Consider the following 24601-nt stretch of genomic DNA (forward strand, 5'->3'; position numbering starts at 1 on the left):
ATCAGAGATAGACCAAGAAAAAGAGGCGTTATTCGAGGTCAGCGCTGTCGGGGGAGGGGGATGTTGTAACTAAACAGCTTGAAAGAGCTTCAGGCCATCAGGCAACAAGGCGGAGAGAGGGCGGCCTTGCCTGATTTGGCAGCCAACGCGTGAACCGCGATTAGCTTGCGCTACCCCATCGTCCTTGCGTGTCTTTCTTTGATCGCCGTACACCTAGCCCAGCTGTCGTCAGGGGTATCGGCGATGCATCTTGCTACTCTCACATTCGTTTATTGTCCTCGAGAACAAACTCACGGGAAGCTGGCAACATGGCAAGCTGGGTCGCACTGAACGTTGAACCGGATGATGGGATTGAAGAGGAAGTCGACGACACCAAGGAACTCCAAATTGAAGAAGCTCTGAAGCTCTACCAGAGTGCTCTGAAGCTTCACTCACAAGGTCCGGAGTATTACCCTCAAGCAGCTGAAGCATACGACTCTTTGCTCAATTCCGAGATCTTCAAATACCCCGAGTCCCTCTCCGATTTCAAGCGGGCCGATGTACCAGATGCGCAACCAGCTACTGTCACCACCGACGACGCTGGCGCTGCGGCAGATGCAGTTGCAGAATTCAATGTCAACGATTCAACATCCAGCCTTTTCCAGACCCTCTACCTCTCCTATAAGAATCATGGCAAATTCCTCCTCGATTCGTTGCACGAGACTTTACGGAATACCCCCAAGGGCGCCGAGACAGAACCGGACACAGCGCAAAAGACGGCCAAGGCAACGAAGGACGCGGTGCAATCTTTCGCGGAGGCGCTTGAGCGTGATGATACCGACTTGAATTTGTGGAGACAGAGCGCCAGACTTGGTAGTGCTCTCCAGAGCCATCGCCTCACTCGATTCTGTCTCGAGAGCGTCCTGGCGGATGATGATAATCGCTTAGAAGTGCGATCGACGCAACTTGGTCTGGAGGAAACATTCTCGGAAGAACGCCTGCGGAGCACTCTCCAGGCCCTTTTTGACGGACTGTCCGCGGCCCAGATTCCCGTCAAGAAGCCGAAAAGGGCGCTCGAGAAATATCTCAAACAACACGCTGATTTATATTCTTACCTGCCTACAATACCGACCGATATACAACTCCTAGATCCGAGCAAAGGCCCTCTCGCCCTCTCAACCTCGCGCAGGGAAATCAGGCCGCCAGAAGCAACCTGGGAAGCGGTTGGCAAAGCCCTTCTTGAAGCACTAGATGACGAGGAAGATGCTTCTATTGCTGACAGCCCGAGTAAAGCCATCTGCGTCGCCCTACCTCCCAAGAGTTCTGATGCGCTTGATTCTCTCGAAATTGAGGAAATGGACAAAGCTTCCGAGAATGGTGCGACAAGCAAGATAGATAAGCTCAAGAATGAAGATGTGGATATGCTCAAGGAGGACGAGGAAGTCGCCGAGACTGAGAAACCTGCAGAAGACAATGCACTGGATCAGCCGGCAGAGGAACAGTCTGCAATTGATCAAAGTGCAGAGAAACAGTTGATGGAATCGCTGGAGCGACAATCTATCCACCCACCCGAAACACAAGCTGCCGACGATGATGCCAACCCCGAAGAAGCAGAACCAAAATCTCCCTCTGATACCCGCAAGAGATCATCCACATCGGCTGCCAACGATGACCAGCCTGAGGGAGGAAGAATGAAGAGTCGACGAACGCGAGCTCGGGAGTCGAATGCTGATGCGTTGGCTCAACCTGACGAAGTCGCTTTTGATCATGAAAAATACTACGAAGACCGTTTGGAGATTTATGTCAATGCAGATGATTGGATGTTCAATACCCTTGGCTCATTGTACTCCAAAGTTGGGATTGAAGCTTTGGGAACGATCGAGACACTCAGAGAAAAGGTAGCGGCCTTGAATGATTGTGACGAGGCTGCTCAAGAACCCGAGACACGGCTCATCCAAGATCTGCGTGGCATATCCAAAAATTGGAACGATGAAAAGTCCCGTTCAATGCAGCAAAAAGACGACTTGTCTTCAGTAAAGGATATCCAAGGCTCCAATAAGTCAGGACTGTCTGTATTCCTTGAACACTCGAGGAGTGGGTCTCGGAAGACTGTGCTTCAAGAAGAGTTAAGTTCGGGAGAGGAGCTATATCGCTTTTCAGAAAGAGTGAACAGCAGCTGGCTACACCCCCATCAGACCGTGTACGAGTGGCTTCAAAATCTCCTCATGCCAGACATTGAGGAGGAGCCTTCTAAATGGCCTGTCATGAAATCAACATACACGTCGCTTTTGTGGTCCAAGGTACTCAAGGAGACAGTTGTGGAACTTCTGCTCCGCGAGGACGAGTTCATTTTTGCAAGGATGAGCGAGGCCGCCGCACTGACTGAACAACGAGTTCTCGAGTCAAGCCCCGAATCTTCCTTTCAGTATCAGAAAAGCGACTTTTGTCAGCTCGAGATGATGCAGTCCATCTACGAACTTCACTTGGATGTGTTTGTCTCTATTGAGAACACTGGCAGCGAAGAGAGTCGAGGTAAACGACGGGCCCAGATTGATCGCCTTGCCAGATGGGGCATACTCACCCGATCGGCTTTGGACATCCTTCTCGACTCCTGTCCGTCACCAGATTGCCGCCAGAACCTGGCTCTCCGCCATCTGTGGGCGTCAACATTTCATGTGAATCTTGCCGGTGAGGCTGAGCGAGAGCACATCTTGATTTGCCTTCAAGACCTCAAGCACATACTTCTGGCTATTGGGGACCCCTGTCTCACTCTCTTGAACAACCCTACCATGTCGGAGCTGTCTGCGGCGACGGTTGATCATGAGGTACTCAAACTAAAGTGTATGGACTTCTTCGCCAAAGTTTTCAACCCTGAAGATGAAGACCCTGTATCTCTGATTGAAGCTATTGAGCCAATACTTGAACCTTCATCTATTGAGTATGCAGATGGATCCCCGGAGCAGAACGATGCGAATGACCCCTCCTCTCTACCCAGTGAAATGGGTGCGTTCCTAGACCGGGGTGATGCCACACTACGACTGTTCTTGTGGCGAAGGCTTCAAGAAGCGTATCAGGCTATTGATTATCTACCAAAGGTTGTGTCATGCTATCTTCGAAGCATTGAAATCATAATGAAGGAGCTAGAAGACCCAAAACATCTCGAAGAGACGAGTGGGCATCGGCAGCTGACCTTGCTTGGCTGGCTGAAGTCGCTGGATGCGATCATGGGGAAGGCTATTCCACTTATTCTTAACCAGGTCGAAAAGGCCTATGAGTGTGTTGATATGGAGCACCTTCAAGCTTCAATTTCAGCAGCAGCCCGTCTCTCCAGACTCATTCATACCTTCGTCTTGTACGAGGATTCCATTCGTGTGGGGCAAATTTCGGCGCGTGAATTACGTGGATCACTAGCAAAATCCTTCGAAAATTTCAAGGAAAGGATGCGAGAGCTCTATGTCCGCTGCTGGATCTTGCAGTATACCCTGTTCGTGGAGGCAATCTCCCAGAACAAAGACCTCTTCGAGGAACCACTGGAGGATCGCATTCGCGTTCTTCGGTCTGTGCATAATGCGCTGGGTGTTCGCTCCATGTGCAAATACTCCCAGAAAAGATTCTTAAAACTCATGAAATCTGAGTTGCTGGATCTCGAGACTAAGGGTGATTATGAGTTTGATATCTGCCAGGTGTTATTGGATCTTCATGGCATCAAGTTCTCTCCATTCGATGGAACGTCTGACCACAGATGTTCCCCGAAAAACTGGACCGTCCTACTGCCATCATGATGATCGACTTTGTGATGAGGCAAGCACAAAATATGAACATGAAGGACTTGTCGAAGTCTGACCTGAAGACCACTATCGAAAAGATGCAACAAACGATTGTTCCGGCTAAGATTTCATCGTCACCTCAAATGTCGTTTAATCGGCGGGTCTTCCATGGGTACATCAAGGCCGCAATTAATCCATCTATTCTCCTCCGCGCCGTTCAGGGAGTGTTGGAACTTTCAATGCTGAAAGTTCCGGGCGAGAATGCTCAAATTGCCGCCAAGGGATGGTATTTCCTCCTTGGCCATGCCGCATTGACAAAGTTCCGGTCTCAGAAGCGCCTCAGCCCCGGCTCGACCACGGAGCTCGACGACGCTATCAATTTCTTCAGACTGGATATTGACCATGGATCCGGGCGATGGGAAACCTGGTACCGCCTGGCTCAGGCGTACGATACCAAGCTCGAGGAAGAGATAACGTGGACGGCGGACAAGATCAACAACAACCGCAGTGATTTGGCAGCTACTCAACGATATGCAATTCATTGTTATGCCATGGCCGTTTCAACAGCGATGAGAAGTGCGGAGCCCAACAACGAGACCCGAGCACTTCTATCAGACCTTTACACTGATTTCGGAATTCGGATGTACTCTTCCTCACGTGGGCCGCTCTCGATGGGCGCCTTTGGTCTTTCAGATTTCTCTCGCCACTTCAGTAGCGAAGAAAGTCAGCAAATGTATAAAGGCCAACCTTTCAAGGAAATGTCCTCATACTCGGTGTGGAACTTTGCCTGCAACCTCCTCAAGAGAGCACTTGTGGACAAACCCAAACGGTGGATGTAAGTATGAACCTTTGACTGCTATTCCGACGAGGAGGTGGAGCTAATGAGTCTTCAGAACACATTATTTCATTGGTAAATGTCTCTGGAAGATGTTTAGCTGTGACGATTCCAAGAGGACGACTTCGAAGCGGGTGGAAATGCATGATGTTCTAGAAGCGTTTCACGATGCTATTTCGAGCCTCCCCAAGAGGAAAGATTCCCGTGCAGACCCTATCTTTGAGCCACATTTCAAGCTTGTATCTATTGTTCACAAGCTGGTCCTCCACGGAGACATGACTGTAAGTCTGAGTTTCAAAACTCGCCGCGCCGTATCTGACATCCATACAGCCGGTCGAGGCTAGCCAAGCGCTTCAAGCTACACCTTGGGCTCGCAAAGTAGATGAACCGGAGAACATGGATGGATGGAAGCCATACATCCTTGAGGTCGTCAGGAAGTTCAAGAGCGCCGACAAGTCCAACTGGCACCATCGGATGAGCGCCAAGGTAAATACCATCTTTGTCAGCTTTTGACAATTTGTCCAATCTTCTAATGATGTTAGGCTGCCCATATTCTCTATGATGACGAAAAGAATGCAACTGCTGCTGCCGCTGCCAAGCAAGAACTTTCACAGATCTTCACCAAAACGCTTACCATTCAGGTCTGGCGACCCGAATTTGAACGTCCGGGGAGGCATTTTGTGTATACCACTCGCTACGTGTACTTTTTCGTCAGCCTACTGGATCAGCTGGATGATCGTGCAAGCTTAGATCAGCTGCTACGTCGCGTGAGAAAGAAGCAAGGGGACTTCATCGATCACACTAAATTGTGGGAGGATGTCTGCTTGACTTACGCGAAGATGATCCGTAGAGCCGCGAATATTAACGAGGGCCACGAAGAGGGTGTGTTCAAACCTATTGGGTGGGAAGAATTCTCGACCAAAACAGCTCGGCTGGAGACTTTAACGCAACTATCTCCAGACAGTCTTCCCCTTCTGGAGCTGATCCGTGAGTCTCTGGAGTTGAAGAAGCTGAACAATAACTTAATGAAAGTTACCATGTTCGAAGACCTCATTGCAGATTTGTACGCCCGTGTCTACGAATTGAACATGCCCTTGCTCATTGAGCAGGCAAATGAGGAGAACAAAGAAAAGATGAAGGTCGACCATCTTCTCATGACAGGAGATGCGAATACCGAGACATCTACGCCTGCCACCCCTCTTCCAGCGTCTGATACTCCGGCACCTCGAGGTAGAACCAAGGGCATTGCTCGTCGCGATGTCCAAAAACGCGCCGATACGATTGTCAACCTAAAACTTGGCCCGCGAACGGCAACGAGCAAGTTTACTGCCACGGCTGACACAGACCAGTCTTCCTCCACTTTACAGGGCCCCAATGCATCCTCGGCTCCCACTTCAGCCCCTCGTGGGCCAGGGGAACAGACTTCTGGTGCGGGCGTGCAGCGGAGCGATCACAACAGCTTGAATGATACTGCGGATGAGAGCGATCTGACCGATGTCGATGAGAGCAAGCTTAACAAGATGAATTCCGAACAGAAATCTCTATTCTCCAAAATCCATCATGCCGAAACAGGTGATGTTGAAACTGAAACTGAAAACGATGGCGCAGACGAGGGAGAAGGGGAAGGAGAAGATGAAGAAGTCGATGAAAACGATGATGTCGAGGATGAAGATGACCCCACGGCCACAGAAGGCGAAGCTGGCGGTCAAGACGAGGAAGGTGATGAGGAAGAAGATGACGAGAATCAAGATGAAGATGAAGCTGGCCCAGATGGAGATGAGACCAAGCTCGATGATGATCTCGAAGCCACCGACAAAGAGGTCGATAAGGATGACGACGAGCCTTCTGAGCTCGCTGAAAATCAACCTGAAAACAAAGACAGCGATGATGAGATTGCTGAAACCCCGGACCCAATGGATCTCACTCCTGCTTGAAAGCTTCACGCTCCATCATTTTCTTTGCTTGTGCGACAACGGCGGCGTATGGATTGCATGTACAAGGGTTCCCTCTGGGATGTACTGGTGGCGTTGGAAGAATGGAAGATATTCTATACTGTATTTATTGATACCAACCGGATTTTTTCATTGTCGCTTTCATTTCTTTCTCTTGAGAATCAACGACACAATAAGGTGTTACATCTCCCGGGATCTGCGTATAGTCAAGTAGTCATCTGTAATTCAAAGTCCGATTATTCAGGGGCATCAACAACACCAGGAGGACTCAGTGACAAGAAAAGAAGATGAATATTATCTGCAAGATATCGACAGTTGTACAACAATAGAAAGTAGAGATCCCATGAATGACCAATTAGAACGCCTCAACCGAGAATATCCTTCCCTGCCCAGGGGGTGTATCTAATCAATCCAGCTTGCCAAGAAAAACAATGAAAAATCAAATCGTAAAGTCATTACAAGAATCAATGCGAAAAGTCTAGATCTCGCTCTCCGGTGCGAAGTCCCACTTGCGAGTGGAGATCTTTCTTGTCTTCTTACCGGGCGAGGAAGACTTTGGCGTGGGAGATGGTGGCGAGAACATGGTATCCGTAAGGTTGAGCTGGTTCATGCGTTGCAGAGCATTTTCAATATCACTCTCCCGGCCAAGGCGGTTGGTGGTTCTGCTAGAAGATGACGGGGCATTTTTTGCCCTAGGCTTTCGAGTCGGCGATTGAGACAACATTTCGCGCTCGAGGACGGCCAAGCGGCGACGAAGCTGCTCATTTTCATTTTCCAATTCTTCCATTCGGTCGTTTGTTGACTGCTCAGGGTCTTCGTAGATACTGAAACCACGAGACACCAGCTCAATCTTCTTGTCTATGTGGTCATCGTTGCGGCCGATCTGAAGGAAATGGGATCAGCAAATGTATGCATGCCGTAGGCTTTAATGGACACAAAGCAAACTCACCTGTTCATCCCATGCCGCCTGCCAGCGTTTCCTCTCTTGTTCCATTTGCTCATCCATATCAGCCCAGCATTCTTCACGAACCTCTTGTTCGATCATCATGCATCGATCTTCAGCAGCTTGTAGTCTGAGCTCAACCTCAGACCGAGCAATCTCTTCTTCTGCCAATCGCACCGCGATGCCATGACAATCTTTTGTCAGCCTGGCGATTTCTGCCATGGCACGGTCAAGATCCTCGGAAGACGCATCGTTCGGTGAAGTCCGACCGCTGGTCGTTCGACCGCGAGCAGAGCCCGCAGAAATGATTGATTCGGTCAGAGATGGAACGCGTGGCACTGTCACTTCGCGTGCTAGTGCTGAGTAGCGTAATATTTGAGAGGTTGCATTGAAGTCCCCGACTGGATCAGCAGTCACAACCATGACAGCTTTCTGCGGATATTGGCCCCGAGACATCTGGTTGGATGAGGGGAAAGAATTAGAGAATAGGAGCTCAGTGAGTTTGCACTGGCGGTAAGGAACGAGGGCAGTCTAAAAGATTTAGCAATTGCTCAACAGTCAGCTTAGAAAGGGCTATTACCTTGACTCCATCTTGCAGGTTGCTTTGCATTTGCAGACATTGGCCGAGGTACATCAAACTCTCGTTAATCTTACCAGCCTCTGCAAGAGTTGCTCCCGCGGTCTTCGCAGTTCTGGCTCGCTCAGAACCTATTTATCATTAGATGCAACACAAGCCAGGCAGCGGAGCAAGGATAAACGTTACCTGCTAGGTCAACCACGGTCAGGGTATTCCCTGTCCAGAGGGCCTCGCCATGCCGCTTGCTGTGTACCAGCCTCTTGACCTCGAGACAGAAAAAGCCATGGCTCCGTGAGCTAACACTATTAGCTCCAGTGCCTGTGACCTTGCGTTCTGTCAGCCCGACATCGAGGATAGCCAAAGCCTCCTCGTAACTACTGCACGCAATCTTGCGAAGACCCGCGACTAGCTTTCGGTCCGGAGATCCTTCGGTAGGTTTGAATAGCAAGGGACGCCGTCGGTCCTTCTGGGCGTTTCCGCGGGACATGGTGTTCCCTTGACTAGGTACAATAGAGGGCGACAGCAGATCGAAGATGCGGTCGTTATAAACCTCATACATGGACACAAGTACAACATAGTCGGGGCTTGGATTAAGATCCACGGCCAGGTGGCTTACGTCGGGTAGTCTCGGGGTAGTAGGAGGTCGTTCGCGGGGCTGGCGGCGAGGGAAAACCAATGCAGGCGTCGGCTCCTTGAAGACATAAAGTCGTGATTTAGCTGAATGGTTCTCGTGAAGATTGGGACGGGTAAAAGGGAGAGGGTTCAGAGATCCGGGGTCGATCCTTCTCGATTGCTCAGTTGACAGTGCGTCAAAGGCGATTTGATCCATGCCATTGGAAATGTAGATGCGGCTGGGGTCTGGCCTGCGAAAGCTTCCGGGGATTGGGTATGGACTGGCGAGACCTGGTCCAAGTACAGGTTCACGCTTGGTCGGCGATCCTCCATGGAAATTTGGGGATTTGGGGCTCCGTACCGTTGATGGGGTGTGTGCACGAGATGGACTCATGGGAGTTTGGGCTCTCGAGCTACGACCAGCGCTGGGCTCGCCGTAGACGGCTTCCAGGAAAGTCTGGGCCGAGAAGAGCTGGGCCTCTGAGGCGTCCGACGCGGCTAATGAGGCAAGCATTAGAGGGCTGATGCTTCCATCCTCGCATTTCTTGGTGGGCTCCAGAGATCGAAAAATGACGTCGAGTGCCATCTGGGTAACGCCTCGTTGCGATTTAGACCCAAGAATGGTGTGACTCTGTCCTCACATACACTGTCAGCTGGTATTCATACCCATATCGGAACCAAGGCCAACCAACCTTCCCACTTCCTGTCACTCCGAGTGTCGCAACCAATCCATCGCGGCCTTCCTTGAGAACTCCTCTCACAATGGATTCCATTCCTGTGTCATTGAAGATGTCCAATTGTGTTGCATTTTCTTCGAATACCTTTGTGAAGCCGAATTTCTCAATCGCACGTTTTCGCGAATCGTTAGGCGGTTGCAGGGTAATATGGGTCGGAACGGGCGCGACGATCTCTCCATCATTTTGAGACGCCTCTGCAGGTTCAACGGTCAAGAACCGTTCAGAATCATCATGTCTTTCGGTCATCGGGGGGCGCAGGCGCAGATAGACCTGAAACAGCGCATTCTGGGGCTTTTTGGATGTCATCTTGACTCTGGTGTTTGGGTTCGACTCTACCATCAAAAAAATTGAGTGTGGAGGTTAAACGCTGTTCGTGAGTTCAGTAGTAGTGAGTCGGCAAGTCGAGACGTCAAGTCAACACCGCCTTTTCCCAACCCGGTAAGTCGCGTGTTTCCCCGGCAACCATGTATTCCAAAAGTCACGGGACCGGGATGGTTCTGTATGTTGAACTCATCAATGATGTTTTAAAAGATAGGACGTTGTCTAAACCATCTCACAAAATGATTTGAGAGACACTTAGAAGATCGTTTGAAAGAGAGGAAGCTGAAGCGGATACAGCCCGACCTTTTCTTGAAGACTCTGACCTCTTTACCCGGACATAATTATGAACTTCTTTTACTCCTTCGTTGGGCATACTACTGCCCCCTGACCAAGATTGTGAACAATTATTAGGCAAAAGAGAATGGCAACATCGAGTGCGGTTAATATGAACTCGTACAGAATGTTTTGGCGATTATTAGCCGCAGTTGGCCGCCATGGAATGGAAGTCACAGCCTGCCTTCAACCTTTGATCTGCCAGTTTTTCAATATCGCCAACGAGCGATCGAGGATGCTGTTGGTATTTTGTGGTTCGAGCGATGGTTGGTCGAGGTAAAGTATGGTTGCAAGATCTCTTCTTCTCGTTCTGGGTCCATGCCAGTAAGCTTTCTCTATTCGGCCTAAGCCGCAGTCGCACTTCCTTTCCTTTGGTGTGAGCATCGTATCTCCTCATAGAGGCAAGCTCGTATGACAGTCATATACCCCCAACTTACCCTCGTCTCAGCCCAGGAAAGCCTGTTTTTTGCATCATATAATTGCGCCCAGCTAAGCATCGCTGGACGACCAGAAGCTAGCTCATCTCATGAGACCCACGGATCGGCGCTCGGACCCAAACATCTCCTCGTATCTGGGCCAAAACTGCTGCGCCTTGCCAAGTTTCCAACGCTTGTGTGGTTAGCGTGACCCTGCACGCTCGTTGGAACGGGTTCCACTCCCTTCCCATCTCAGCGCGGTGATTCGCTGAGGCAGCCGGATCACTCCCTTGGCTGCTTCATGCAATCTGACCCAATCTGGTAATCTCGTTTTCGCTTGTTTGTGGCCGTGAAGAATGGCGGAGTAAGGCTGAAAAGGACAATACTCCTCACGTAGATATAAAGCTCATGAGAATTCAGCAGGTATATAATGTGGATCAACTGGACTTCGAGTGTCCGCTCCTTTCCATCTCGACGCCGCTGTTCTTCTTCCATACTTTGAATACTTACCGAAGACATTTTGTTCTTCTAACCAGAGCGACCATGCTTGAGTCACGATCATACCGTAAGTGATTTGAATGAAGGTTCAATACCTATAGAAGATGTCAATCTGACATCTAGCAGAAGAAGGTAGTCTGTGGTTCTACGCGCCGAACAAAGGTGCCGCCATTGCCTTCGCGATCCTCTTCGCCATATCGGGTACCATTCATGCCTATCAGAACATGTAAGCAAGGACCACTAGGTATCAAGGCCTTTCCTTAACTTACACGCTGACAACCTCCTAGAAGGTACAAGTCCTGGAAAGTGACCGGTCTTCTACCATGGGCGGCACTTCTCTTCACCGCAGGGTTTATCATGCGCACGATTGGCGCCTTTGGTCAATGGGGCAACGTTGGCGTATTCATTGCTAGCCAGGTCCTCCTTCTTGTTGCACCGTAAGGATTTCTCGGGCCCGTCTGACTACCTCGTCAAAGTATACTGATCTTGATCATTTTCAGGCCTGTCTATGAAGGTGCCAACTACTTCATTCTTGGACGAATGCTGTACTATATCCCATACCACTCCCCCATCCATCCAGGCCGGGTATTCACCACCTTTGTGGCGGTCGGCGTTGCCATTGAGGCCATCACTGCGAATGGAGCCGTCCGAGTTGCGGGTGGCGATTCCACACCCTCCTCAGTGAAAACCGGCAAGGCATTGCTCAAAGCGGCCCTTATTCTGCAGATCGCCTTGATGGTCGCATTCATGGCCTTGGCTGGAAGGTTCCATCACAATTGCTCCAAAGGTCGAGTGCTCAACCACAAGATCAAACGCACCCTGATCGTCCTCTATACCAGCTCTACGCTCATCACTATTCGAACCATCTACCGTACTGTCGAATACTTCACTGCGGCAAGCTTGAACACTTACACTGATATCCAGCATATCAGCCCAGTCCTGAAGCAGGAATGGTTCTTCTGGTTTTTTGAAGTGGTGTTCATGTACAGCAACACGACCTTGCTGAATGTCTTCCATCCCATGCAAGCATTGCCTCGCTCGAACAAGATCTACTTGGCCGAAGATGGTGTGACTGAGATTGAGGGACCAGGATATGATGATCCCCGTCCCTGGTTCGTTACGCTCGTTGATCCATTTGATATTTACGGTTTGATTGTTCACCGCGGCAGGAAGGAGAAGTACTGGGAGTCGAGCCAGGCACAGCAAGGAAATACTTCTCATGTTGCGCAGGAGGCATAAAGTGGCTGCAATTTCCGATCATTCGATTGTCCCAATTTTTGCACGATGTAAACTTCTGAGGTGTTGACTTATCCCTTGGATTCTTTCTCGTTCTATTGCCTTTCGCCTTTGTATCATACCCAAGATAGATTATCGATAGTATTGCTATAATTTACGATTACAAATTGACATCGTGAGTAATCCAGAAATACTATTTTGATACTTATCAAGCTGAAGCCTCAACATTATATTTGCAGACTATATAAAGGGCCTTATTGCTTCGTAATATGGATTCTCGACGCCTGAGCGACGTAGCCAATCAAACCTGGTTAGACTACATGGATAAAAGTGCGGCTATATCGGGTCAAAGGGAATTGCCCGTTATCAGTTCCTTGAAGGATCATTGAGATAGTTTGACCGGCCTTTGCGTCTTCAGGGACCATAATGGTCGCCGTATGGTTGCCACGGTCAGCCACAGTCACAGTCCCAGGGTATGTGCCTTCTTCGAAGAATTGCCACCAGGTTGTGGTGACATTGTCGAGATCCGGATCGCTAACTGAACCCGCTAGTATCAATGTCTGCCCAGGATGCGCATTTACTGCAGTTCCATTCACACACTCAACCATTGGCGCATGGTTAGCGCGCGTATAGTTCGCAGTCATGGTCCACTGGATACGAGCCGCAAAGTCATTCTGGACAGCGGCAGCCCAACGATTCGTTGTATAGTAGGCAATCTCATCGCCGGTTTGATTCTTCTCGCTATCAACCATCTGCCACAGGTTTGGAGAAGTGCTGTTTTGAATGGCACGGCCGCCCCAGCCACCGAGCGCTGGGTTAGCGGGGTCCTGGAGGCCGGTCGTCAACAAGGGGTTGTACACCACGTTGTCTCCCTCGGACAAAAAGTCGTATGAACCGGTGGACTTGCACCATTGACTTGACGACTCCAGCTCTGTCAAATTCCCAAAGACATCCTCGGGGTCACCTGGCATCGACTGGCCGTCCAGCCAAGAACGATAGAGCTTCCCATATGGACCTATCTCAATATGTGCCTTGATCCAGTCGCCCGAAAAGTACTCTTCATCGTTGGGATAGCCACGGACATTGCCCTGACCCTGGCAGTTGTATCCCCAAGTCTTGTATCCAGTCGAGAGCTCCTCAACTCGAATCTGTGGCCAGTGGAGAGCGATGTAGTTTGCGTATGTCTCATCCTGGAAGCCACTGGCCATTATGACAGCCTTGTGAGAAACAGTGTCTCTAGTTTGATGCCACTGCCGTGACTTCGAATATTGTTCCTCGATTGCCTTCAGCGCACGAGCGATAGTGTTGGTCCCACCCCATGCCTGCAAGTACAAAGGTCGTGGGTCCTCGTCCAGCAACAGTGAACGAATAAGATTCGAACCGTCGGTGTCATGACTCATTTCGCCCTCAAAATCAATATTGCCTATTCTGACCTTTGACAATAACTCATCCGGCGTGGGGTAGAAAGGATCATGGCAGTTCAAATTGGGATAAATATCAGCATACGCCTGCAGGACTTTATCCTGAATGGTCCGCGTACCGGTCCAACGCCATGCCCACTGGGGGGTTTTGTATTCTCTGCCGGCTAAGAAGAACTTGGTACCATTGCCATCGCCGGCCCAGTGATACCGACTGGCTGTGTATATGATGCCCTGGGTATCGAGTTCATTGGTGTAAAGTAGGTAGCGGACCAGGGAAGCTAAGTCGTCTTGCTCCATGTCAGTCGTTACGACTGTTCGTACCATTTGTGACCTTTTGGTGGCATATGCCTGGGCTGCAGGCAGCGCGGTAGCCACCAGGCCAGCCGCGAGTAGAAGGTAGTCCAGAAACAACATCTGATGAAGAAGGGTATTGTGCCCAGCAGTATGTAGTCTTAAAACGCAATTTTCTTCAACATGATGCAGGCAGAAAGCTTATTGAATTTAAGTAAAACCTATAGTCTCTGTCATAACGTAGGTTGGCCTTGCAGTGGTTATTTTTACCCTAAATTCATTATCATTATTCTATTTCTCATGCGATGTGGGGCTCTCGTCAGGAAAGATCGTCATAGGCGGCAAGATATTCCCTTCACGCGGTGGAGAAGTTTGCTTCCCACTGCGGGGAACATAAGGAAAGTTGAGACCCTGGATATTAGCGCCTGTCGGAACTTCTGTGGTGGTGCTTAAAACTGCTTTATTTGGACGTGATGTTTACGCTCCCCGGCACGTCCAACTACCGGTATTCTCGTCTCAGTGCGGTCGGAGCGTAGATTGCCTGATAGAAACCTATGGACTAAACGAATAGCCCCTGCTAGAGCCTATTTGTTTGGATATTTTATCAGCGTACTAGGCGGAATTCGATGGTACAATTCGAAACAGGTCATAGTAAGCGGGATATGTGATTCACAGGCAATCGCTTCACTTTATACACAATCAAATGTCATACTCGTCCTTTCCCATTTCCTCTTGAATCTCCCAGCTATACCTTGCAAATCGACTTCGTCGCCGGATCCTCTCACCATAGCACAAAAATAATGGAGGCACGATGCAAAAGACAGTCGCCACGGCTGCCAGAATAGAGACCGCAATATTGGCTCCCATGCCATTGAACATTTGGTTCGTGAATAGCGGGAATGCCCCGGACAGCATGCCTCTCAGGAAGGCCACGGCAGCGGTAGCACTTGCAGAGTAGCTCAAATAGCTGTCTGAAATATACCCATATAGCACAGTGTCCATTTCCGTCAAAGCATACCCGACCAGGACAAGAGAGAGCGTTGGCACGATCCACTGTGTATCCGGCCCTGGTGTCTTGGGCGGAATGGTCCAGCCAAACCACCAAAGACCAATAGCTAGGAATGGAGCTCCAAGTGCCAACCCCACGAGCTTGTCTTCCGGCCTGATAGGCTTGCCTTGCATCCGGCGCTTGTTGAAAATGTAGCAATCCAGAATTCGAGTGAATGTGCTGACACATGTCCCGAGCCCGATAGCCATGAACATGAGAGACGCTTGTGACGCAGAGAACCCCATGGATTGATATATCGGCTGTAAAGCTTCGGTGAAAATATAGATGAGGGACATTGCAACAGAAATCATCATGGCGATCGTAAATATGATGGGCTCTCGGAAAAACAGCTGCGCTGGACGGAAAAGAGCCTCCTTGACGAAAGTTTGTAGGTTTGGAGAGTGATCATGGTTCATTGCAGGCGGTAATTCCGGGATCTCGCGACGCATTCGATCAACTTCACAAGTCAGTATGTAGGATGACCTAGATTCTCGGAGAAGGCAAAGGAGGCAAGTAATGCCACCAATGATGATTGCATATGTGTAAAAGACCCATCTCCTAGAATTCGTTAGATGTGGGCTGTCGATGAGAGGGCGGGAAATTCCTACCAGTCGAGAAGTTCGATGACGTGACTGCTCATTATTGGTCCAATAATCAACCCAATATTTGAAGCCACTGTCCAGAAGAAGACAACCCAAATACGTGCCTGCGAGTTGAACATATCCTCGATACTCCCACCCACAATGGTGCTAGGTACTGCTGATAGCAATCCCGCCAGAGATCGCATAACGACAGCCCCAGTAAGGGACTGTGATAATCCGATGACAAGACAACAGACACAGCTCAGACCACTACTGAAAAGATACATCTTTTTGCGGCCGAAAGATTCAGACCAAGGTGGGAACAGCAAGGTGCCAATAGACTGGCCTAGAAGAAATCTGTAGCATGATTAGCTCGTTTTCATCGCAGAGTGGACCTATACGTAGCATAACAGCTTACAGTGTCACAAAGCAAAAGGTTGCAAAGGTATGATCCAGATGATATTCATGTTTGGCTTGCGCTGCTGCCGCTGCCTGGTGCTGTCGTTAGATCTTGCCTTAATCGCACATGTTCCTGGGGACTCACTCCGGCCGTACTGCTAGCAGTTCTGTTCCCGCAAAAGGAAGTTAATATTCACTGGGATTCGATTTAGAGGAGGGTAATCATACATAAAAAGATCCAATGCACAGATAATTCCAGTATCATATGTCTTGCGTAGGACAGACCAGTTCCTTGGATGTTTGGGATTCTCTCTTAGCCATCGTACAAAGTTTCCGTCTGGTGTTATCTCAAGATGGTGGTTTCGTAGATGTTCTTGAAGCGAGAACTTGGTCTCTTCCATGGTATCATAGGAGTGGCATTTCATCTTGGAAGTCGATAGATTGACGGGTTCATTCTGCTAGCAGATAGTGAAAATCGTCCAAAGCCTCTTCGCAAATGAGCGGAAGAGAGCTTGACACGATCGCCCCAGGTTACGTCTTTTACGCAAAGCACATTGGCGAAAACAGGGGTTCCAATTCCGAAGAATGGAGGATCGTTCCCTTGTGATCTACATGCAGAACAAAAGCTCCGATTATACCACCAATAGTATGACTTAATCTCCGACTTGTATGGAACAAGGCCTGCAAGAAAGAGAGAAATCCAGGCAATTTACCACGACTGGTCTCTGTATTCCTCACACGTTATTTTCATCCTCGCTTCCAGAAACGCTGTCGTAATCTTCCTAGTTCTTTATAATCGTAAACCTGGGGTTTTGAGTTCCAGGGATAGAGAATTATCAGCATTCTTGGTGGAATGAAGGGGCCTACTCTCCGGAAGCCCATTCATGTACAGTAGCTTGATCGTTAAGGTTTTGGAGAACTAAGAGAGTGTCTTAACATCAAAATGTGATGTCAGAGTTGACTTAGGCATGTTCTGGAGGACTTCAGTGTGCCATGTGCCATCACTTGACTACGCCTCCAGATAGCTGGAGATCTCTATATGTCCTTAGGGGATTTGGTTCCTTCTGTACTAAAATTAGACACTCTGTAGTCCTTTCAGATAAAGGATGCTTTTCTGATTCACCTTTTCCCTGTCCTTTATGAAATGGATAAGTATTCGAGGCTTTTAAGGTTGCGTGTTAGTACCCGAAGTGGAGGTCCTCAGGGTGGTGATGAGGTATAGAGCTCCGGAGGAGATAGCTTCCATAGGGATGGCTTCACATGCGAACATCACTGATACTGCCTTGTCGGTCCTTCAATGCTCAGATAAATGTTTTTTCTTCAGACCTAACCCTCAGGATCAAACGTACTAAATAGCCACAAGATGTGAGGCATCTTGGATACTCACGTGACTATCACGGGGCGCGCAAGTGATCGAGGAATACGAGGGGCGGGAACTGGGAACCAATGGGCGTGCTCATTTACAAGCAGAAAAGGCATGATGGACCGAATCAAATGGGCGGTGAGGCTACGGTCGCTTTGCTCAGGGGAGTGCCTTTCGAATCTGGCCTTAGCAAATCAATTACTCCGTACACTCCACCTAAAGGACCTGGGCATGGCCGGCATACGAGGGTGGAGGGCTAGCGGGTCACCACATTGAACTATCAGAATGGTTGGCGTTCCTTACAGCAAGGGCTGTTTGCTCTGCCTGGAGCGACGCATCAGAGTCAGCCGTTCCTCCCACTTGACTAGTTACATGACGCCTGACACGAGGCTGACTTCGGATTAGTGTGACCAGTCTATTCCACACTGTCACCAATGTCGCAGGTACGGCGTGGTATGTCCTGGGTACAAGCGTCCCTGGCAATTTCAAGATGAGGGACCGCGTCTCCAGAAACGCTATCAGAAGTTCTCAGTCACCAGTAATCATAACTTTCAGGACAACCCTCAGACCATCCGCCGAGGTGGCTCTATACGAACTCATCTCTTTGCCAATGCTTCGATCGATGAGCGTGTTTATCCAGCTTTGATTAATCAATGCTATATCAGCCAGCAGCCGCGGATGTTCAAGGACTTTATCTGTGCTGCTTTTCCCACCATGTTCTTTCATAACGAATTTCGCTTTGGAGATGGCTTCACCTTTCCAGACTGGGTTTTGAAACACTTTGGCACGAAGCCGTATTATGATGCGTCCGTCTCGTGTCTATCGGCGCAATACCTCGCGCACCTCACTGGAGACCCGAGTATCAATCACTTTAGCCGACAGAAGTATTCACAGGCTCTGGCGGCAGTCAGGCAAGTTCTTAATTCAGACGAGGAAGCGTCCTCGGATGCGCTGCTGCTAGCGGTCATTCTTCTCTCTTTCTATGAGATGACTACGCGGACCACCAGAGATGCCTGGGTGTGTCACTCCAGAGCGGTAAAACATATAATGCTGAAACGGGGCATGAATCTTCATCTCACTGGCGCCGGACGAGTCTGCCATTTTGCTTATAGGCCGTTCCTGATTGCTGCTGCGATCCACGAAGGCGAACCATGCTTCCTGGGCGAAGACGATTGGCAGGACCTGGCAGCCTTTCTTCGTGCGGAAGACTCTCAAAAGCAGAGCGAGTGGTCGCTCTACATCGATGCTTACGAAGCAATTTTCATGGAGCTGGTCAAGTGTCCCAGATATATCCAAGAGGCACGAGAGGTCGTTTCTATTGCCTCTCCAAAAGCCCGGGTCCTAGAACAGTATATTGTCATGACCTGTGATCGACTCCGCACACTCAGTGACGAGTTAAGATCACTGCTTGCATCATATAATCAGCGGAAGCTGGGCATAGTATGCCGTGGTTTCATTGGCCCGGAACCAAACCGATTTCCCGAAACGAGCCCATCATTACTCCTCAGCGCCGCGGTCAATACCCTCGGTATCCTTGAGCAACTCCTATTCCGATTGAACACGCCTGTCTGCATCGACGAAGAAGACTCCTCTTCGAGCAATGTGGCGCTATCACCCATCTCCCAAAGTACAAGCACCAGTAATGCTAGCGGCCCATGTCTTGACTTTCGTCTTGTTTGCGAACTTGGAGAGGGGATTCAAAAGGACGACCCTCGAGCCTTTACGTGGCTTGATCGGGTCGCCGGGTCAATGGGACTCTTAGGGGCGAAAGCTATCCACTGAAGTCTTCTTGAGACGAATTTTGCTATATATAATTTAATTTGTGAGCTTTCTATCCTCTTTTCGCATGTATCAACAGAATATTCCCCATGTTGTTCTAATTTGAGAGACACCCCACACAGACATAGATCCATGGCATTCAAGAGTTGTAGGATATGTGTTGTGTACAGTTCATGGCCTCAAATCCGAGTCAACCCCAGTCACTCGTGCGATCAAGGCGATGGCTCCTTTTAACCTCAGTCCCTAGCTCATCCGCAAAAGGTTTACGAGCCCAAACCCTTCGTCTATTAGATTCTGTCAGCGACGATGTTCCCGCAAAGCGCACCACAAACTTACGCTCTTTGATAAATGTGATGCCGTGGATTTTTCAGTTCCGCGCGCATTTTCGCCACGTAAACATGGACTTCCTCCTTCGTCCACGGCTGTGGGGATCCAAATTTGGTCAGCAACCACAAGCACCATCCTTCCATGCCGGACATCCAGTGCTGAAAGTTGACCACACCGGCTTCCTTAAGCTTCTTGTCTCTGGGCCATGGGCCGATGGGCCACTTATGTTCCTTCTCGTGGATATCTACAAAGCCGGCTTTGCGAATATTCTCCGCCATGGTATCAATGGCATTCAACTCGCGGCCCGCCTTTTTTGCACACTCCATTGTGTTGACTCCCCAAGTATTAAGAATACTATCCGGGGGAGACTTCCATCATCGCACGCAATCACTGGAGAAGCCTCGAGTTGTTCAATCCAACCACCAGGCTGCAGATTACTAGATGACCAACTTGTCAGGGATACAACTGAGGATGAGGCATCGCAAGGGAGCTTACTCATAGCATTGCTTGTACACCCGTTCCCATTCCGTCTCGGTGAAGGATCCGATCATGATTCGCATGTGAATCAAGTCAAATGGCTCACGCCATGTCCACTCTTGCAGGGCGTCATCGACCTCTAGAATGCAGTTTGGTGGCATCCAGGATACGGGAGGCGGGAAGAGATCGACCCCACGTACCGTCGCTGAAGCTGTTTAGTACTTATTAATTTAACCTGTATCCGGCACTTACCGTTGGGAAATGTGTCGGCCACGTCACTGAGACTGTGGTCAGAAATCACTCATTCATTAGAATCCATCCAAGAACATACATTGCCCAAACACCCTTTCCAGTCCCTAGGTCAAGTATGTGTTTGGCGTTGCTACCAATCGGAGATCGGAAGAGCGGATTCGATCTATCTGAGTCCAAAACAAGCGCTACTAGGTGTCTGCTGAAGTCAGAACTGTCTGAGCATCCCCGCAAAATAACGCACCTACCCTGCTTCGTAGGTCTCGAACATCTGATCATCTGATGGGACGCTGTGATTAAGTATTAGAGGTAGGATATGATATTAGGATGTCAATCTTTCGTACAGATATCCCTCGTCTCGAAGGTTTTGATATCTAGGGTATAAAGATCAGCTGCGGGATCCAAACACTCTCTAGTGGTACCAGGAAGACTTGCCGCCGGCCATTTTCCATCAAACCTCGATAAATTGACGATCCGATGGAAGTTGTTTCCCTAGAATAATTCAGTATAGACTAGGAAGACACAAAGTCTCGTAGACAAGCAACAAAAACGCACGATTGCCAATCATCGGGGTAGTATTCGCCATCTCTGACCTGATATAGATTCGTATCCTAATTTGAACATTAGAGAGAAGACATGTCAATGACAGAGCACCTTTCGAAAGAGTCATGCTCACCACAGCGATGATTTGGTCCGTCATGATCACCTTTTCTTTGATTCACCCAGGCACACAAGGAAAAATGCCTGGAAAAAGGGAGGGGGCCGCGGTTTAACAAAGACCTCGCAAGTTCGCAACGCAATCCTAGTGGGGCCCCGGACTTCCGATGCATGACCGTTGCACATCCCGCGACGGCCCCCTCTTACGCATTGCGATTTAGTGGATGCCGGGAAGGACGCGCCGTCCCGTCGAAGGCTGCCGCCACGGTTGGCTGCGGGGAGCAGCACAGTTGAATCCTGGAGTTGACAAGGTTGACACCAGCCTACATTTGTATCATACGCCGAATTTCGGCAGATTTCGGAGCCGAGTTCAGTATCTTCAATAGAAGAAAGAGAGCAGATATATTAGCCTGCTTTGCCAGCTCCCACTACCCTGCTCCTACTACCACTTAGTGTAGCGTAGCTTTATGCGGATAATATGCCAAAGCACTGATTAGGGAATATAGCCCCCGTTCATCTTGGCTCCGTTACATGGTTTGTTGAAATTGACTCGAATGGATCCACCGCATGTGAGTCCGGATTATTCTAGTAACATGTCAAAAAGTACTCTGGGCCCACATATGTCACGAAGAAATGGGTGCCTAGAAAATTAGCATCTCTCGCGGCACTGAGTCGGAGCCTGATCGAAAGGACTCAATTTTGTCAACCCTATTGCACTTAGGTAAGTTTTTAACCTTTATACTAACTAATTTTTTTTTTTATCCTGGCTTTCGCTAGTGGGCTGGACGAACAGAAATGGATCTCTTGTGGACTATGTAAAGGCCGGCCGGCGTACACGGAAATGCCTCAATTGGCCCGCCCCAACGTTGCAGATAAATTTTATCTTGCTCGCTTCATCGTGCTTCCTCCGATACCATGTCCGTTGGCCAGCAGCCCTGGAACCGTGGCTTCTACTTGACATAATGGGCTGATAGGATGTGTTCGAATACAATCGATGAGTTCCTACACATTCACCAGGAAGCTCAAGAGATAGGCTTGTAGCTCAACAGAATCAAATTGAACGACGGATGGGCCAATTAAACTATTTCGTGCGGTCAATGATACAATAACTCTAAAGTTTGTTTACTCTCCACGATGCGGTGAGTACTCCTGTTCTGGTAATCGATCGGACGAGAGCGCCAAGAAGGCTGACCGCCCAGCACCTCGGGTCGGCGAGGCCACCTCTCCGCAATATTCTGCCAGCGCGGCAATAACAAAGCTCTCGAAGAGCACAGCTGGTCCCAGTCCTTCGTGCCTGGCAGTCTACCCATCATGCTATCTTCACTCTCCTCCAGCTTGAATAATGCCCGCACCTCCGTGGCGCAGGTGCTCAACTTTGCTTTAGTATGTGTTGCTCCTGATTCCGGAACCGTCCTCTGCTATACGGACCGTCCTGGTACTCCCGGCCTGCCAGGATAGGGCTAACAACGTTTTTCTCTTGATGAACAGGTTCTATCGACTGCCTTTATGCTATGGAAGGGATTATCAGTGGCGTCTGCATCCAGTTCCCCCATTGTGGTCGTCCTCTCGGGTAGTATGGAGCCTGCGTTCCAACGCGGTGATCTTCTGTTCCTATGGAATCGCAGCCCTCGAACGGAGGTGGGAGAAATCGTGGTCTACAACGTGAGTATCTCCTCATACTTGCATGAGCTCTGTGTCTTGCTGACATTGAGAAAAGGTGCGCGGAAAGGATATCCCCATCGTCCACCGCGTGGTTCGAAGCTTCCCCGAGGTCGAGGCAAAGACAAAGAAGGTCAAGGAGATCACAGTGTGAGTTTCTAGTCATTGAATCTCCACAACGAGCTGTGCGCTAATTTAAACTACAGTGACTCGGCTCCTTCTCATATGCTGCTGACTAAGGTATGCTCTTCCACATTAATGTGGTCCTGGATCTTGGAGCTAATCTCGTGTGCCTCTCACTAACAGGGTGATAACAACCTTGCCGACGATACTGAACTGTGAGTTATCCCCTGTAATTTCCATTTTTCTTCAATGAGATTCTTATCTAACTATTTATGTTATCTTAGCTATGCACACGACCAGGATCACCTTAATCGTTCCGAGGATATTGTAGGAAGCGTGCGAGGATACATCCCGATGGTTGGATACGTTACAATCATGCTATCGGAGCACCCGTGGTTGAAAACGGTACTTCTGGGTATAATGGGCTTGATGGTCATGCTTCAGCGGGAATAATTGCTGTTTAGATAAGGGTAAGAAGGGTTGATAGCTAGCCAGGAAAGGCTGGCAAGATCCATCTCTCGTAACAAATATATCGAGCCATGAAAAATGCCTCAAGTATCACCTGGGCAATATCTACGATAGTTGTGCTGTAGTTATCAATTGGTATGCCAATTGGGCTAGTAAGCTTTTTGGGGACTGGGTTGGACTGACGTCCTCGCCCACAGCCCACCCCACTCCGCAAGCTAGAAAGCTTCCAAAGCTATCAGGGCCCCCTCCCCTCATTTTCCCGCAAAGTCACCATACGACCGCATTTGGGCTCGCCAGGAGACTTCCAGGGTCTTTGATTGCCTCATTCACTCGCTTACAAGGGTCTCGTTGTTGCGCGTCACTGTCGCCCTCATCGCCACCTGTTTTCCTTTATCCACCACCCCGCTCCCTCAGCACGCGCCCCGCTACGGGCTGACCGCGTTCGACAAGATGGGCAGCCAAAAACGCATAGCTAAGGTATGACATTCCTTGCTGCTTGCTATTTGCTCCCACGCGTCGCTTACTTTTATGTCACGGATAGGAGCTGAGCGAGCTCGTCGAGTCGCCTCCCGATGGCATCACCGTCGAATTGGCCGACGAGGCCAATCTTTACAAGTGGAAGGTGTTTATGGAGGGACCAGAAGGGTCACCATACCAAGTACGCTCTTTTCGAAATACCTGGTGTCCGCGATAGGCCCTCCTCCTGCCAGCACCCCAGACTGCTCGCTGAAGCAGGCGGTCACATCCTCTAAGCGAAGAGCTGTTCTAACACTCATGGTAACCACTCTAGGATGGTAAATTCCTCGTCAATCTCACTCTCCCCACCGAGTATCCCTTCAAGCCGCCCACCGTCTCGTTCGGAACGAAAATTTATCACCCAAATGTCACGAATGATGACAAGGGGAGCATGTGCTTGGGAATGCTACGGGCGGACGAGTGGAAGCCTAGCTCCAAGATCGCAGCTGTACTGCAATTTGCACGGCAGCTGCTTCTGGAACCGATGCCCGATGATGCTATTGAAGGACGGATCGCAGAGCAATACAAGAACGACCGGAAGCGCTACGACGAGATAGCGCGGGAATGGACGCGGAAATGGGCTGTTTCTGAGTAGTTTTGTGGATGATGGGGGAACAGGATCATTGTTTGAGCCTTGAATTATGATATGATTCCGTTTGAGCATTCTTGCGAGATATCAATGTCGACATATTTGCTCTCGCCTATGGCTAGGGGCGAGACAGGCCTGAAAAGCAACCAGGGACCTGCGATAGTCCCGTGCGATGAACATATACTATTAAACAACGAATTTCCGCTACCAGGAGCTGTTTGTTCCGCACCCTTCTCGAATCCATTTCGCTCAAAGACTTGTAGGCATAACCCCGACGAGAGCCTGGTAGTCTTGCCGGAATCTATCTTATACTCAAGATTCCGGTTCGTCCTCGGTGGGGCTAGTGCGGAAGATAGCCAAGGCACAAAAGGCACCATGTACCAGTACTTCGGGGTCATAGCTGGCATAGTACTAATAGCTAAGTTAGCTAGTCTGGATAACCCGGTTC

General features: G+C 49.6%; 10 protein-coding genes across 10 annotated transcripts; 5 read left to right on the top strand and 5 right to left on the bottom strand.

The window, feature by feature from the left end:
• Nucleotides 1-308: 308 nt before the first annotated feature.
• On the top strand, nt 309-6515 carry hir3 (putative transcriptional corepressor of histone genes (Hir3); the record flags this gene model as incomplete). The annotated part of the gene is made up of 5 exons (XM_056913940.1): nt 309-3662; nt 3722-4581; nt 4640-4862; nt 4912-5067; nt 5124-6515. 5 exons carry the CDS (start codon nt 309-311, stop codon nt 6513-6515), a joined length of 5985 nt encoding a protein of 1994 aa, XP_056762789.1.
• Nucleotides 6516-7011: 496 nt separating this feature from the next.
• N7458_010559 (uncharacterized protein) lies at nt 7012-9708 on the bottom strand (the record flags this gene model as incomplete). Its single annotated transcript, XM_056913941.1, has 5 exons — nt 7012-7416; nt 7483-8007; nt 8057-8184; nt 8240-9296; nt 9358-9708. 5 exons carry the CDS (start codon nt 9706-9708, stop codon nt 7012-7014), a joined length of 2466 nt encoding a protein of 821 aa, XP_056762790.1.
• A 1046-nt stretch (nt 9709-10754) lies between these two features.
• Nucleotides 10755-10991, bottom strand: N7458_010560 (uncharacterized protein; the record flags this gene model as incomplete). The annotated part of the gene is made up of 2 exons (XM_056913942.1): nt 10755-10952; nt 10983-10991. The coding sequence occupies 2 exons, from the start codon at nt 10989-10991 to the stop codon at nt 10755-10757; spliced, it is 207 nt and encodes a 68-aa protein (XP_056762791.1).
• A 24-nt stretch (nt 10992-11015) lies between these two features.
• On the top strand, nt 11016-12209 carry N7458_010561 (putative RTA1 domain protein; the record flags this gene model as incomplete). The annotated part of the gene is made up of 4 exons (XM_056913943.1): nt 11016-11037; nt 11097-11196; nt 11258-11407; nt 11471-12209. The coding sequence occupies 4 exons, from the start codon at nt 11016-11018 to the stop codon at nt 12207-12209; spliced, it is 1011 nt and encodes a 336-aa protein (XP_056762792.1).
• A 308-nt stretch (nt 12210-12517) lies between these two features.
• Nucleotides 12518-14041, bottom strand: N7458_010562 (DUF1593 domain-containing protein; the record flags this gene model as incomplete). The annotated part of the gene is made up of 1 exon (XM_056913944.1): nt 12518-14041. One exon carries the CDS (start codon nt 14039-14041, stop codon nt 12518-12520), a length of 1524 nt encoding a protein of 507 aa, XP_056762793.1.
• A 576-nt stretch (nt 14042-14617) lies between these two features.
• On the bottom strand, nt 14618-16371 carry N7458_010563 (uncharacterized protein; the record flags this gene model as incomplete). Its single annotated transcript, XM_056913945.1, has 5 exons — nt 14618-15524; nt 15575-15904; nt 15966-16039; nt 16092-16113; nt 16175-16371. 5 exons carry the CDS (start codon nt 16369-16371, stop codon nt 14618-14620), a joined length of 1530 nt encoding a protein of 509 aa, XP_056762794.1.
• Nucleotides 16372-17594: 1223 nt separating this feature from the next.
• Nucleotides 17595-19091, top strand: N7458_010564 (Zn(II)2Cys6 transcription factor domain-containing protein; the record flags this gene model as incomplete). Its single annotated transcript, XM_056913946.1, has 2 exons — nt 17595-17651; nt 17715-19091. 2 exons carry the CDS (start codon nt 17595-17597, stop codon nt 19089-19091), a joined length of 1434 nt encoding a protein of 477 aa, XP_056762795.1.
• Nucleotides 19092-19278: 187 nt separating this feature from the next.
• N7458_010565 (class I SAM-dependent methyltransferase) lies at nt 19279-20841 on the bottom strand (the record flags this gene model as incomplete). Its single annotated transcript, XM_056913947.1, has 8 exons — nt 19279-19372; nt 19425-19769; nt 19911-20103; nt 20145-20170; nt 20224-20340; nt 20390-20431; nt 20697-20752; nt 20818-20841. 8 exons carry the CDS (start codon nt 20839-20841, stop codon nt 19279-19281), a joined length of 897 nt encoding a protein of 298 aa, XP_056762796.1.
• A 1268-nt stretch (nt 20842-22109) lies between these two features.
• Nucleotides 22110-23033, top strand: sec11 (signal peptidase complex catalytic subunit SEC11; the record flags this gene model as incomplete). Its single annotated transcript, XM_056913948.1, has 4 exons — nt 22110-22181; nt 22287-22460; nt 22516-22607; nt 22865-23033. The coding sequence occupies 4 exons, from the start codon at nt 22110-22112 to the stop codon at nt 23031-23033; spliced, it is 507 nt and encodes a 168-aa protein (XP_056762797.1).
• Nucleotides 23034-23498: 465 nt separating this feature from the next.
• Nucleotides 23499-24159, top strand: N7458_010567 (putative ubiquitin conjugating enzyme (UbcB); the record flags this gene model as incomplete). The annotated part of the gene is made up of 3 exons (XM_056913949.1): nt 23499-23525; nt 23590-23706; nt 23839-24159. The coding sequence occupies 3 exons, from the start codon at nt 23499-23501 to the stop codon at nt 24157-24159; spliced, it is 465 nt and encodes a 154-aa protein (XP_056762798.1).
• Between the last annotated feature and the right edge of the window lie 442 nt (nt 24160-24601).

This window comes from Penicillium daleae (assembly GCF_028827525.1).
Source record: "Penicillium daleae strain IBT 16125 chromosome Unknown utg000008l_segment0_segment0, whole genome shotgun sequence".
Classification (NCBI taxonomy): Eukaryota; Fungi; Ascomycota; class Eurotiomycetes; order Eurotiales; family Aspergillaceae; genus Penicillium; species Penicillium daleae.